Consider the following 15,561-nt stretch of genomic DNA (forward strand, 5'->3'; position numbering starts at 1 on the left):
TTTTTCTGTCATTTTTCCACCCCTAACTTTCCTACACACAGCAGAATTTAACAGTAAGTCATATTGAAGTGTTGCTACTCTTCTGTCTCACAGTATCATGGGTCTGTATGCATCCGTGGTGCTGGTCATAGGTAAGTTTGTGCGTGAATTCTTCAGTGGGATCTCACATTCGATCATGTTCGAGGAGCTGCCCTGTGTGGATCGCATCCTCAAACTGTGCACTGACATCTTCCTGGTGCGAGAGACTGGAGAACTGGAGCTGGAGGAAGATCTGTACGCCAAGCTCATCTTCCTCTACCGCTCCCCTGAGACCATGATCAAGTGGACCAGGGAGAAGACTAAATGACGCACGAGATTCTCCAGGGAACAAGAAGAAATAGAGCGCAAGATGAAGGACGTGCCGGCAGAGGTGTGTGTCCACATAATCGGTGTGCTCACGCGATAACGAATATGAAAATGGCCTCCAAATGTGGTCTTCATTAATGTGACCTACAGGTTTAGCTAAACTGAACCTGAAAAGCCAAAGGACTTGGGGAATAGAGCCGCTGCCATAAACTTTAATAAGCAAGCCTGAGCTGTGTTCTAGCACCCCCTACCTGCTAAACACAGAAATGAACTGGATTGTGCAATATACTGTCCTGGTAGCTGTAAACAGAAATACAACGGAGCAAGAAAAGAAAGACAGTGACTGAAAGACACTAGCCACTTTTGACTCAAGAGAAAATGATGGGAAGTGCTTGGGTCCTTCGTAAAAATGTCAAATGACATACCACCAGGTTTCATTACCAGTGTTTGAGAGTGTGAAGAGAACCATGTGTGGGAACCTGATGACCATGTTGTCAGGAGTGTCATCTCATCAAAGCAGTATTTAGTTCATTTTTCCATATACGGCATTGAACAGCCACAGCATCAAGAACTCTTCTCTCCTACAGTTACATATGCGTTATGTACAGTGGGGTGGAATTGTGGTTCACTGACCTGAGCATAAAGCACATTTTTGAAACCTGGTATCTGAGGTGTCTTTTCTGTCTGAGCCATTCATTTAGTAGTTGTAATAATGATAACACATTGGGAAAAGGACATGCATTGAGGTGTTCTGCAGGACCCATTTAAAAAGTTGCAAGAGCAGGTGGGCAGATTTGTAGCTCACAGGACAAAAAGCGTACGTTCATTAGCATGGGAGAGAATTGGATTCTTGTGCTGCACTGAGACACATTTATCATGCTCATACTTTCTCCAATATCTGCTTTACCCTGGTCAGAGTCATGATGGTTTAAATTACTAATTTGTTTATGTCACCAATGGAGAGGATTGGTCAAATTTACAGTGGGAGCAGGTGGGACTGGCCAAACTATCTGCAGGAATGGGTGTAATTGGTCAAACTTTCTGCGGTAGCAGGCAGGATTGGTCAAGGTTGTGCAAGAGTGGGTGGCATTAGTCAAGAAAGTTCAGAGAGGGTGGAATTGGTCAAGTATGTGTGGGAGAAGGTGGCACTGGTCATGCAATTTTAGTAGCAGGTGTAAATGGTCTTGCATGTGTGGGAGAAGCATTGGTCAAGCGAGGCACGCATGAGTGGGTGAGATTGGTCAAGTGAGGACAGGAGCAGGCAGCATTGGTCAAGCCAGTTTGGGAGCAGGTGGGATGGGTCAAGCAAGCCAGTGTGGGAGTGGGTGGCAATGGTCAAGCCAATGTGGGAGCAGGTGGGATTAGTCAAGCCAGAGTGGGAGTAGGTGGGGTTAGTCAAACCAGTGTGGGAGCAGGTGGGACGGCTCAAGCAGGCCAGTGCAGGAGTAGGTGGGATTAGTCAAGCCAGTGTGGGAGTAGGTGGGGTTAGTCAAACCAGTGTGGGAGCAGGTGGGACGGCTCAAGCAGGCCAGTGTGGGAGTAGGCAGCCTTGGTTAAGCGAATGCCTGAACATGCAGGACTGATCAGATGTGTGCAGCAGTGGGCAAGATTGATCTGAACTCCTTCAGGTGTGGGATTAAAAAACCAAAACAAAACAATATTAGTGCTAGAAATATAATACAAATCACAGCAATGTAAGATTTGTTTTTATATCAGTTTTGTTGGGTTCAGGAAAGTGTTGCACTTTTTTCTTCAAAATGTCGATTCTTCACATTTACACATCGGTACGTTTACATGCAATTCAGACATTTTAGCATAAGAGTTTACAGATAATTTGTCTTAGAACATGCACACAAAATCTCAAAGCACAAAGTGGAATTAAAAGGACAAAAAAATCCGTCACACCATACATCATTTTCATCCAACACCTAGCAAAGTAATTTCTTGCTAAACTACTTCAAAGAGAAATTGTTCCCTGAAGTTTCAATTCAAGAGTATGTTTTTCCCCCGTAACCAATATGCAAGAAAATACATTATATTAAGATCCAGGAAGAAACAATAAGGCATTTCATGCATTTTTATCATATAGTTATTAGGCATACCTTTTGAACATAGTCTGGATTTGAATGTGTAAGTAGTGGCTGAAGGCTGTGTAAAAAGTGTCACAAAATAAAGTAAGTAAGGATGGTTTTTTAATAATTCATGTTTTCCTACTATTCAAATTTTCAGGCACGATTGTTTTCAACACTGCAGCATGTAGAGTAAACTGTTATCAAGATTTAAGTATCACCCAAAGTTTTGTACTGATTTTGCTTAGAAATTCATACAATAATGATAATAAAAAAGGTCTAACGATGATTGTAATGGTAATACTTAGAAAGTTTGTATAAATTAACCCGCACACAGCATGTTACCATGACAAAAAAAAAAAAAATACAGGTTATATTAAATAAGCTTTTGATTTCATATAACTACAAAACACTTACTATTACTATATAGTATATTTGGATTTTACATGTATCCTATTTTATTTTATTATTCTTCATAAATATATAACAGCATTACACATGGCAAAACTTATTATATAACTTCATAAACACATGAGATTTGCTTTTCCCAAAACGAAAGAGTAAAGAAATTTATGTGACTCATCACTGTGATGACTGAATGCAACGATCATGCTTATGCCTTAGTACTCAGGCTGCAGGTGATATGTATGTACTGTATATCCGTTTTTGCTGAATGTATTTGATAAGGCAGATCAAACCATGCGAAGGCTATGGAGTGTTTCCTTCAGCTGCTCGGAAATCCACCTGGAAATTTGCTCATGAATGTTCAACTCCAACCCACTACCCATGATGAAAGCAGAGCTTTAATGCTTCAAATCAGGAATCGCTTTTTCATCTCAGAGGCACTGAGCAACAGTGTGCAAAGCCACACCCCCTACACTAGAATACACATTGTGGATAAAAGGAAAACTCCACCCTGAAACACATTAAATACATTTATATTGAAATACTTGTGAGTACTTATCGATTGTTGTGCTGTTGCTGGTTGATGCTGTATTTAAATGATTTCTGTCAGAAGTTAGTGGTCGTCTGTCGTACTTGTGTCCGAGAGGGATGTTGCTAGCACAGTTACAAAGGATTTTAAAAGGAGAAAATCGTCAACGATTTTAAACATAAGGGATAATGATAAGGTTATGGACCATTTTCCTGCAACATTAATGTCATATTCATGAAAATCCAACACGGAAGTATTGGAGAAAGACCATGGATCGCTGGCAAGAAGTCACAATAAAGGTCAACTTCTTAATAAAATAAATCTAGGATGCCATTGAAGATAGCATGTTAATTCTTAAAATGAATATCAGGATGGATTTTATCTTTGAACTTAGAACTGTCTGTGGCTCAATTCACCAATTCCTGATCAAGCATTAAAGCCAAACATAAAATACACAGAGAAAAAGATTTGAGGTTGTTTTTTTTCAACAGCAGGATGTACATTACTGGAAAATCTCTCCCTGTGGTTGAAAATGGACACTGGGATCAGCAATGTTATGGACAACGAACTAACAGAGTCCTCCTGCATACTCGTCCTCCTCTTCGTCAGGTTTATCAGCTCCACTGTTCACTCCTCCGTCTCCCATAGCAGAAGCAGCCTTCTTCTTCTTCCCTCCTCCAGGCACATTGAGAGTGAGAGCCAGCTTAGCATACTACAAAACAAAATAGTAAGGTCTACTTGACACATAGTGAAACATGCAGGTAAGAGTCGGGGGTTTGAATATCAGCTTCTAACATAACAATTATGTATGAAAATGTTACTAATTGACGTGTGTTGGGAGCTGAAAGAGAGAAGATATGGAGTTCTCGGTGTTCCACACGACTGGGTTTGGAAACTCTAATATAGACATAACCTACAAAACAATAGCTACTAAGCACAGCAATACAGGAATTGTGTGTACAACAGTAGATTAAAGGATTTTCACTACTCTACTGTAAAACTTATATATATATATATATATATATATATATATATATATATATATACACACACACATATAGTTATATATAATATTATAGTCCATTGCAGAATTATTGGCACCCTTATAAAGATTAATCAGTAACCTGATTACCACAGTGAATGGCATTTTGAGCTTAAATGTGAACACACTGTATAGCTTTATTTAAACCCAATATTATTCAAACATAAAAAGAATACCTACATAATGATTTTGTTATTATTATTTTCCTGTAAAATCCCTAAAGTTAATATTTGGAAATGTCTCCTTTGCAAAGGTCAGCAGCAATGCGCTACTTCCTGTAAGATTTGGAGACTTGTAGACGGATCTGAAATTAAACCTTGTTGTGTAACATTAAGCGGCTTAAATTTATAGATTTGTGAAGATGTAGAGTTTGCTCATTCACTTGGTAAACACTTTTTTTTTTCGTAGATGTAGGCAATGACGTTAATCAAAATGCTTCCATGGAAACCTCTTTTTAACATCCGAGTTGTTAAAAAAAGGTAAACTTTGGGAGCTGAAAGGGTCGATTTGTATAGGTCAGATGACCTGACTCATTGAAAAGAGTCAGAATTCCCTACTTCACTACTGAAGAGTCGACAATAATGGTGGAAGATACAGTAACTACATCCTCTGAAACTCATACACTTGGGCCGCAACCCAAAATGTATACTACGGTACTAAATACTATATTAGTACAACAATGATGTTGTTGTTATAGCTATTTAGGCATTCCTTTTAGTGAGTTGAATGTCATTTGGGATGCAGTCCTAAATTCTCACTGAAAGTGGATTACTTCACAAAATGTATTACTGCAACACAACCCCGTTATAAAATGCAGCTCACGATAGCACTTTTGTACCAAAGAGGGGGGGAAACCCTCCTAAATCTACCATTAAATAATTTTAAGTCAGAAAGCTTAACATGGATGAGCTCATGTTTTCGGACGAAGCCGATGCAACACTCACGTCATTGTCCATGTATTTGAACAGTGGTGAGTTGCAGACGCGGGCCACCTGCTCTTCATCCTGCTGATCATATCCCTGTAACAGCTGCTCCAACGCAACACAGTCCTCACTCCCACTGAATCCTGGGATACTGTAGCTTTCCCTCACACACTTATCAGCCGCTACGAAATCTCCTCTGTGTAGGTGAATCAGTGCTTGTGCGATGGTTTTCTAAACACATCAGAGCAAAAATATCCGCTATATCATTAGACCTGTATGTAAGACCTGAACTGCTGATTCAATGGACTGGGTAAAATAAGTCATACCTTAAAACATGTCGGGTAATTTTCTATGTCTCTGTACATGTTCTTCTCCTTTTGGATCGACAACGCTGCTTCATCAAATCTTTAGGAGAAAATAAAAACATCAGAAACATGACATGAATTAGGACAAAGACCAGCTATAAAGTGGACACTATACAGCTTGGAAACATGAGCTTGCTTTACTTCTTTTGTCTGACGAGGAGTCGAGACGCTTTGCCGAGCAGCTCCACAGCCTGCCGCAGACGTTCCTCATTCTGTCCCAGAAAACATTAAAAATTGTGCTGATAATCTGATATACTGGAGTATTTTCACAATATTCTTATCATGAACATTGCTATATGTTCCAGTTTGGAGAAGACTGCATGAATACACAGAATTTTCAGGTTTGAGCTCTCAAGACAAAGTCTCTCACGTTCAGAAGACAGCATAAGGACAGCTCACTTCTAAGGTTCCTTAGTTTATTTCTGACATTTTATAAAGGCAGCCATCCCACAATTCAGTTCACTGAACAAGCGTTACTAAAAGGTTTACAAAACATTGTGAAATTAATTGTATCATGTACTATCCAATCAGAATCACGTTTGTTCAATCGTACATGTGTGAACTAACTATATAGCGAGCTGTGTTTGTTAGGTTAGCTTTCACTTGCCGTTTTTTTTTTTCTCTCCAGACTTAACGGGGCTGATTAAGTACGAACTTGTGGTTTATCTGCCTATTACAGAGCATACACGTCTCTGTGAAGGAGCTGTTACTAAAGAAAATATTTTAGAGCCCATTAGAACAATTTTATTCATCTAAACTTGTAATTTGTCAGAGGTGCTGTTTTAAAACATTGATCAACACCTTATAATCAATCACAATTATGAATTGTAACCATTAAAAAAAACAATAAATATGGAAGGAAATCGCAATATTCAAAGGCATTTTACAATACACAATGTTTATCACAATATTCAGTGACAGTAACGCAGTAATGGGGCATCAAGAGTCACTAGAATTTTTATTTATCCTCTACACCAATCATTTATTAGCACTGAATGATGAAGGGAAAATAATTCACCCTAAAATATTTTATAGCATCCATCAAAATAGTGTGAGAGACAAAAAAAAAAAAAAAAAAAAAAAAAAGGTGGTCAGTGTGAAAGACTTGTAACTGATGATACCTGTGATATCTCAGATAATTATACTGTGAGGTAATATAATGTGATATGGATGGGTTGGTTTTTTTTTTTGTCATATAGACAAACTCTTATAATAAAGTTAGGCAATTATCACTATATCAGCGTTTACTGTAAATATAGCTGAATACCTGCTCAAATCCCCACGTCAATATAGCCACTGCTGATCCAGTCAAATAAAACATTTTGATCATAAATCCGAAAAGCGAAAAAAGTCAGTGATGTTTTCTTGCTCAAACATTTTACAGTCACTCACCTCAAACACTGATGCAGCTTTCTGATAGAGGTCCACAGCTTTGGCTAAATCCACAGGTTCTATCAACCTGCCAATCATATTGTCATCATTATGCTAATAAAATACATATGACCCCTGATTCTAATGAAGTAAAGTCATCCAAATATTTAACTGATCTTCTTTAAATCACTCACTTTCCAGCTCTGTCGAGAGCCATGGCAGCAGTATCTGGTGTGCCATTCTCTATGTACATCATACTGGCTCTCTCAATGTACTGAATTGCCTCGGGCAGCCTCTGCATGTCCTGTCGAATACAGACGTAAAATGAATCATGTTAACCCTTGCTGACGAGTTATATTGAAAGTTGCACTGGCAATACTGTTTACAAAACAAGTAGAACCTGATGCCTCCAACAAGTCTGCTTCTTATTATTATTTTGTATGCCTAAAATATACCAGAAACAGGAAGGAAGCAATTAAAGAAAAACTATTTCAGGACCTGGAGGATTTTTCTGAAGAACAGTGGGCAGTTTAACTGCTCAGGACAAACAAGGGACTCATGAACAACTCTCACAAAACATAAACACATCATGTTGTTGATCATCCAGGAAACGACACATTATTAATAACCCAGAGTGTGTAAACGTTGAACTGGTTCATTTGGGTAAATTCAGTTATTATTGTGTCTTGTGGACTAAACATCTGTTGTGTGAAATGGTTTATTCAGGGCCGCACTAAATAAAAAACTAAATGCAATTTTTATAATCCCTCTTTTTTTTGCAGATAGAGTCTGCAATTATTTTTTTTACCTTATTTTACTTTTGTAACTGTAGCACAGCAAGTGAAATGCGATCGACTCTTACAGTGTAGGCTGTTTTTAAAGTTCCCCTACTGCTAATGAGAGCATCCTCACGTCCTCAGTCACCATGTGGTTCTCCTCCAACTCTTTTTTTTTTTTTTTTAAGTCAAGAAACTAATACAATGAGAAATTTGTTCTTCTGAGATCACCACAACATTCCCACATCAATGAACTGTTCACCCCCAGCGCAAGAACAACCACCAATTGCAATCTTCCAGTAAGCACTACCAAACCGTGAAAGCTCATCACCACGACAGCTTCTTCCCATGTTCACCGAACCCATGATGTGTCTGACCTCAACAAGAACTCACCTTCAGCATCATCCCTGCTTGCTCCAGGGCCCTGTGGAGAAATCAAAGATCAGGTTCAATGTCGCCTGTACGCACGCAATCTGTAATGTTATAGCGATTAAAGTGCTTCAAATTCTTACTTCGCAGCATGGAAAAGCCTGTAACATGACTTAAGGAGAAAATTCCAGCAAGAGCATGTTTGTGTATTTTTGAGTGCATTTTTAGTCAACACTGTGTGGGTGAGGTCTCATTCAGCCAACAGAATACACAGTAACATTAACTCTACCATAAAGATTAAACAGGACAGCTTATCCACACAGGTTTAGCTACAGAAACCAGTGAGAGGTGAAAGGATACGTTCCGTTGTTGGTGTGAGCCTCTGCCTCTTGTAAATAAGCGTCTTTTGCCTCGTCTAGCTGTTTGGCATTTTTGAAAGCGACAGCTGAAAGTAAACAGAAAAACATGTTACGGAGGAGAAATGCTCAAAGCATGTAACAGGAACACAGTGGCTGTACTGTAGATTATCTCTGTGTGGTACTACAGAAACTTCACTTCTTAGTAAAAAGAAGATCTAGGGCTGCACAATGAATCCTATTTCAGCTCATGATCAAAATGTTGGCTTCCTTAATGTATTAAACAGTTTTCAGTTAAATCTCAACTTAAACTTTGTTTGTTTTCTCAGTGTTATTTGTCCTAATGTGCTGCCGTGTAACAAATGGTACTATGTGTTTGTACTATGTGTCTGTCCATAACTGTTCATTGTTTCATATGTCCATTAATGTTTATTAGTTCACTGTTTATGTACTACTGTATCACTATTGTAAAGCGTCCTTGAGCTCTGGAAAGGCATTATACAATTAAACATGTTATTAATATTATTATAAGCAGCTTTACAGAAATATATAAAGACAGGATACAGATTTTAAGCGTGTGACTTTATCCCTATTGAGCGAGCCGGTGGTGACAGTGGTGAGGAAAAACTCCCTAAGATGATATGAGGAAGAAACCTTGAGAGGAACCAGACTCAGAAGGGAACCCATCCTCATCTGGGTAATAACAGATAGTGTGAAAGTAAAGGGAAGTTTATAGTTTTAATATGAAGTCTGTTTTGTTGAACTAGTCCACTGTTCACTAAAGGAGACTTGAGTGCAAAACTCTATGTGTTAATTGCAGTCCTAAGGCCATCGCAGCAATCATAGTTCCAGCTATAAATCTATTTAACTCTATTTAAATATCTGTTTTTATTATCCCTGATGAAATGAAGATACAGGCTAAAGTAGTATTTTTTAAAAAGTCATTTAGATATATCAATTCGAAGAAAGGTAAAAGAAAGGCTGCTTTCTTTCTATATAAAATAATAAAACATTACAATGAGATAAAATTCGTTTGTACGAAATGCATTACGTCATCGGGATTATAATTTTAGCCAGGTTTCTGTAGTGTAATGAATGGTGGAGAGTGACAAGTGAAAATATAGCCATCCGTCAGTCCATGAATACATCATCCAATTAATAAACACAATGAATTGGATAAATCCAGCAAGATGTACATCAATATATCATTGAATACATACATTAATAAATCGTTCCTTTAATGGTTAAATGAATTATTCACTGAATCTTTTATTTATTTGTTAATTAATTAATTTACTAATTTATTTATTGAAAGAGGTTTCATGGTAGTGAGATAGCGATCTCTCATTTCTCTCGATCTGCCTTCTATACAATGTTGCAGGGGAAAAAAAATTTATTTGATCACTACGTAGCAGAAATACAATATATAGCCAAAAGTATGTGGACACCTGAGCATCAAACCTGTGTGTCAAACTGTTGCCACAAAGTTGGAAGCACACAAGCACACACAATTGCAGGAAAATGCTCGAGACAAAAACCGAACCGAGAACTTCCGGCACTAGAGGGCGCTCGAGGCAGGTATGATGATTTTGCTAGTAAAGAAAATGGTCCATTAGCCATTTTTTTTTTCCAACACAAAATAACAAAATAAATATTTCCATGCTACAGCCACACATTTTAACGCTGATTCCTGACAGATATTTCTTTAAGAAAATCACTGCTGTAAACGTGTGTGACCCTAGTTTGGGTGCCAACCTGCCGTTTGTATCCCACTGGTATGTAAATAAAAGTAAAAGACATTTTTAACAAAGTAAAGTATCATTCACAACAGCCATGTACACGTTTCAGATAGATCATTTTTTAAATTACATTTAATAAAACATATCAACCCTTCTGAAAAAAAATAAATAGAAACCCTCATAGAAATTGTAATGGTTTTAATGGGAATCACTTTTAATGGAAACTGCAATGGTCCCTGTGGGTCTCTACTGGTAATTTGCTGCCTTTTATTGGAGGCATGTTATGCCTAGTGGACACCATTTAAGGACCAATAATGTTAATGGTTTTAATGATTAGCTGATGGTTTGTAATTGTATTTGCAGTGGAAACCATTAGAATTTCTGTGATGGTTTCTTTAAGCAGGGAAAAATGCTTAACTGCACTTTACCTTGAAGTATAATTACTAACATACACCACAGTGCCAAATGTTTTTGAACACTTGACCAAAACACCCATAAGTGGTTCTTCCCCAAACTGTTTCCATAAATCGGAAACACACAATTATATAGGATGTCTTTGTATGCTGTAGCATTATAATCTCACTTCACTGGAACTAAGAGGCCCAAACCTGTTCCAGCATGACGATGCCCCTGTGCACAAAGAGAGCTCTATGAAGACATGGTTTGAGAAGGTTGGAGAGGAAGAACTCAAGTGTCCTGCACAGATCCCTGAGCTCAACCCCACTGAGCACCTTTGGGATGAACTGGAACACCGAGTGCACCTCAAACCTCCTCACCTAACATCAGTGCCTGATCTCACTAACGCTCTTGTTACTGAATGAACACACATCCCCACAGCCATGCTCTACATTTTTCAGGGTCTCCAAAAAGAGTAAAACTACACACATTTCATTTTGTATATATTCTTTACAACATATGCGCTACATGCTCACCCTTACACTCATTATGTATTTTCTCAGTTGCGGTGTCATGTTTTTGCAAATTTTGCTCTTCATATTCAGATTGACATACTGGCACAATCCTGACTTTTCAGATACCCTGTAGTGGAAAGCCTTCTCAGAAGAGTGGAGGTTATTATATCAGGAAAGAGGGATCAAATCCATATTAATGGACGTGGTTTTTGGAATGGGCTGTTTGTATGGGCGTGATGGTCAGGTGTCCACATACTTTTGGAAATATAGTGTATGAATAATGTATGTTTTAGACTTGTTCTAATGGCAGCCAGCATTCCATCCATCCATTTTCTATACCGCTTATCCAACAGGGTCACAGGGAACCTGGAGCCTATCCAAGGGAGCGTGGAGGTGTATACCCTGGACGGGGTGCCAAGCCATCACAGGGCACAATCACATACACATTCACACACCAAGTAATACACTACAGACACTTTGGACATGCCAATCAGTCTACCATGCATATCCTTGGACTGAGAGAGGAAACCGGAGAAAACCACCGCAGCACGGGGAGAACATGCAAACTCCATACACATAGTGCAGCAGTGGGAATTGAACCCCCAACCCTGGAGGTGTGAGGCGAACGCACTAAACCACCGTGCGCCGCAGCCAGCACTCATGACTACTAAATTATGTAAAAGGAAAATACTGAGATACATTCACATGATGAAGTGCAGCACAGTGACTAAGCATACAGCAGCATGTATAGAGGTGAATTAATGCATCACACTACACTGTACACTGTTCTCCCCCCCCCCCCATCTCTCTCTCTCTCTCTCTCTCTCTCTCTCCCCCCATCGCTCTCTTTCTCATCCCCCTTCTCTCCCCATCTCTATCTTTCTCCCCCCCCTCTCCATCTCTCTTTCTCCCCCACCCCTTCTCTCTCGCTCTCTCCTTCTCTCTCCCCATCTCTCTCTTTCTCTCCCCCCCTCTCTCCATCTCTCCCTTTCTCCCTCACCCCCCACCTCTCTCATGGTGTGTGTATAGAAGATAGATGAAGGGCTTTACCTGCTTTACTGTACTCTGACGCAGCGCTGTCATAATCCGGTTTCCACTTCATAAAACTGGTCTTTAAACTGAAATATTTACAGTCAGACACAAGACAAGCCATAACAGATAGTGTGTTTATCCATTACTCAGGGAACTAGCGCCATGGAGCAAACAGAACAAATCCGACCATAAACACTTACTATTTCTCCGCTTTAGCGATGTGCTCATGGGCCTCGTTTATTTTCTGCGCCATGCTTCTGCTGCAGCTGCTTTCACCATGTAGTGTTTATATTAAAGTAAGATATAACCTGTGACATACACCAACCGGTTTGTTGTGAGATAACGATTTTGTTCGCTTCCGGGTCGCAACTGATGAGCTCTATTTCCCCGCCTCCTGCTCTGCGATTGGGTACTTCACTGTCCAGTCAGGAATACGCACGTGACTAGAAACGAACCGAAAACCTCCGGCATTAGATGTCGCTCGAGGACTGGAATAAAGTCGGTTGGACATTGGACGTTGCGGAAATTAAGGGACCGTCTCTAAAGTTACATACGACATTGTTAAACACGATTCTAACTTCAATAGCATTTGAAAGGAATGACTTACAGTCACACAACCAACTGTAAAGTATTCATTACAGTTGGTTGTGTGACTGTACATCATTCCCTTCAAATGCTATTGAGCTTTAAATTATGGTATATTTTGTGTATGAGCCCATGCAGTAATAAAATACATGGCAATATTTACATATGATTTAATAGTTTATTTTGTTAAACAACAAAAATCTAAGAGGTGTGCATTATAGCTGACACCTAGATGAAGACTTTACAGTTGGTTATATGACTGTATGTCATTTCCTTCAAATGCTATTGAAGTTAGAAACGTGTTTTGCAATGTCGTATGAAACTTTAGAGACGGTCCCTTAATTTCCGCAACGTCCAACGTCAAACCAACTTTATTCCAGTCGCTGGAGGCAGCTATGATGGTTTTATTAGTAAAGCTTTAAACGCACAATAACTATATATATATATATATATATATATATATATATATATATATATATATATATATATATATATATATGTCCGTGCTACAGCCACGCGTTTTTAACTTTGATTCCTGCTGTAAATATTTGTGTGATTCTAGTTTGGGGCACCAATCTGCCATTTGTGTCCCACTGATATTACATTTTCTCAAAGATGTATGTAAATAAAATACATTTCTTAACAAAGGTATACAGTGCAAGTGTCCTTCACAACAGCCATGTACTTGTTTCAGATATATAACTTAAATAATTAAATAATTACATTTAATAAAACATAGCAAAAATGCTAACACTTTACCTTGAAGTATAATTACTAACAAACACCACATTTCCAAACGTTTGTGGACACCTGACCATCACACCCATAGCCTATCTGGTTCTTCTCCAAACTGTTGCTACAAAGTTGTAATGTACACACAATAGTATAGGACGTCTTTGTATGCTAAGAGGCCCAAACCTGTTCCAACATGACAATGCCCCTGTGCACAAAGTGAGCTCTATGAAGACATGGTTTGCTGATGTTCTAGTGGAAGAACTCAAGTGATCCTGCACAGAGCCCTGACCCCTACCTCAAAGGGGGAACCAACTCCATATTAAAGCACATGATGATGATGATGTTGGAAAGAGATGTTCAGCAAGCAAATCTGGTTGTGATGGTCAGGTGTGCACATACTTTTGGCCATATAGTGTATTTAAAATCCTTAAATTTTTATAATGTGTGTTTAACATCGAATGTTTGAAAAACCTTCTTTTTCCATAGTCCATTTAGCATAACGAAAAATGTACACTTTAGTTCCCACTACGTTCATTCAACCCTGTTACCTGAACATGTTCACCTATGAAAATAAATCACTTCTATCAAGTATTTCAAGATTAAGATTGGAGGAAGAAGAAAATTAAGTTCTCTCATTCTTTTTTCCTTTACTATCAATAATCTTGTGATATTGACTGACAGGCCTCATTTATCAGACTTTTTTTAGTAAAGGTGTGTGTAAATGTTTGTGAAAGCCAAACTGAATTAAAATTCTCCCTCGGACTCACAAAAATTTCAGTAAGGCTGATTTTCTTCATACTCGTGTGCATATGTTGATCACCCGTATCGTGCAAAACACATTCCCAACACAGCTCATTTGTATTTAGTGACACCCACATAAAGCCATAAAAGTTCAAGTGCACAGACAGCTGGGAGCACAAACACTGAGGCATTTCTTATGGCCATGTGCAGACAGACCAGACCTTCGTCTGTTTATATGATGGCATTTCAATTGTCATACCTGAATGATTAGTTTTATAATTTGTCTTAATTTCTCAGTTTGTGTTGGCTGGCTTGCTTTATATATATATATATATATATATATATATATATATATATATATATATATATATATATATATATATATATATTAACTAATATAAATAATATAAAAAGACTGGTTTTCACAAAATGTTCACAATGGAACTCTTCCAGTACCATTAGTACTAGTCCCTGACCTAGTGATCTAGCATGGGGAATACTCAACAAAAAAAAAGAAAGATCCCTTTTTCCGGAGACTGTATTTTAAAGATAATTTAGAAAAATCAAAACAAGCTTTACAGATCTTAATTGGAAAGGGTTTAAACAATGTTTTCATGCTTGTTCAATGAAACATAAACAATTATTGCACATGCACCTATGGAACAGTCCTTAAGACATGAACAGTTTACAGGAGGTAAGCAATGAAGGTCACAGTTACAATAACTTAGGACACTAAAGAGACCTTTCTACTGACTCTGAAAAACACCAGAAGAAAGATGCCTAGGGTTCCTGCTCACCTGCGGTAACATGATATACGCCGGCTGCAGGGAGGCATGAGGATTGCAGATGTGGCTAGAGCAATAAACTGCAATGTCCATAATGTAAGACACCTAAGACAGTGCTACAGGGAGACAGGAAGGACAGCTGATGGTCCTTGCAGTGGAAAATTACATGTAACTATGTTTTTCCCAGACGTGATCGAGAACTTGCCTTGGTGGAAGAGTGGAGTAACATCTCACAGCAAGAACTGACAAATCTGGTGAAGTCCATGAGGATGAGATGCACTGTAGTACTTAAAGCAGCTGGTGGCCACCAGATACTGACTGTTCCTTTCGATCTTGATCAGGGACCATTTGTCAAATGTCTGTAAAACTTGTTCAGTTTATGTCTCAGTTATTTAATCTTTTTATGTTAATACAAATATTCACACATGTTAAGAAATTTGTTGGAAAGAAAAGCAGTTGAATGTGAGAGGATGTTTCTTTTTT

General features: G+C 38.5%; 2 protein-coding genes across 5 annotated transcripts in view; one reads left to right on the forward strand and one right to left on the reverse strand.

Annotated features, from left to right (window-relative positions):
* Positions 1–2,043, forward strand: part of LOC128614479 (piezo-type mechanosensitive ion channel component 2) — a 140,011-nt gene extending 137,968 nt beyond the window's left edge. For all 4 annotated transcript variants that reach the window (XM_053635814.1, XM_053635786.1, XM_053635804.1 and 1 more), the window contains one exon: positions 94–2,043. In XM_053635814.1, the coding sequence (XP_053491789.1) occupies positions 94–346 (253 nt within the window). In that variant the 3' untranslated portion in view covers positions 347–2,043. The remainder of the gene's footprint in view (positions 1–93) is intronic.
* napga (N-ethylmaleimide-sensitive factor attachment protein, gamma a) lies at positions 2,035–12,681 on the reverse strand. The gene is made up of 11 exons (XM_053635822.1): positions 12,433–12,681; positions 12,251–12,318; positions 8,555–8,639; positions 8,338–8,355; positions 8,219–8,249; positions 7,244–7,353; positions 7,071–7,137; positions 5,820–5,890; positions 5,640–5,718; positions 5,335–5,544; positions 2,035–4,060 (listed from the first exon to the last, which is right to left on the reverse strand). Exons 1-11 carry the CDS (start codon positions 12,483–12,485, stop codon positions 3,917–3,919), a joined length of 936 nt encoding a protein of 311 aa, XP_053491797.1. The 5' UTR covers positions 12,486–12,681; the 3' UTR covers positions 2,035–3,916.
* Positions 12,682–15,561: the final 2,880 nt, after the last annotated feature.

This window comes from Ictalurus furcatus, chromosome 1 (assembly GCF_023375685.1).
Source record: "Ictalurus furcatus strain D&B chromosome 1, Billie_1.0, whole genome shotgun sequence".
Classification (NCBI taxonomy): domain Eukaryota; kingdom Metazoa; phylum Chordata; class Actinopteri; order Siluriformes; family Ictaluridae; genus Ictalurus; species Ictalurus furcatus.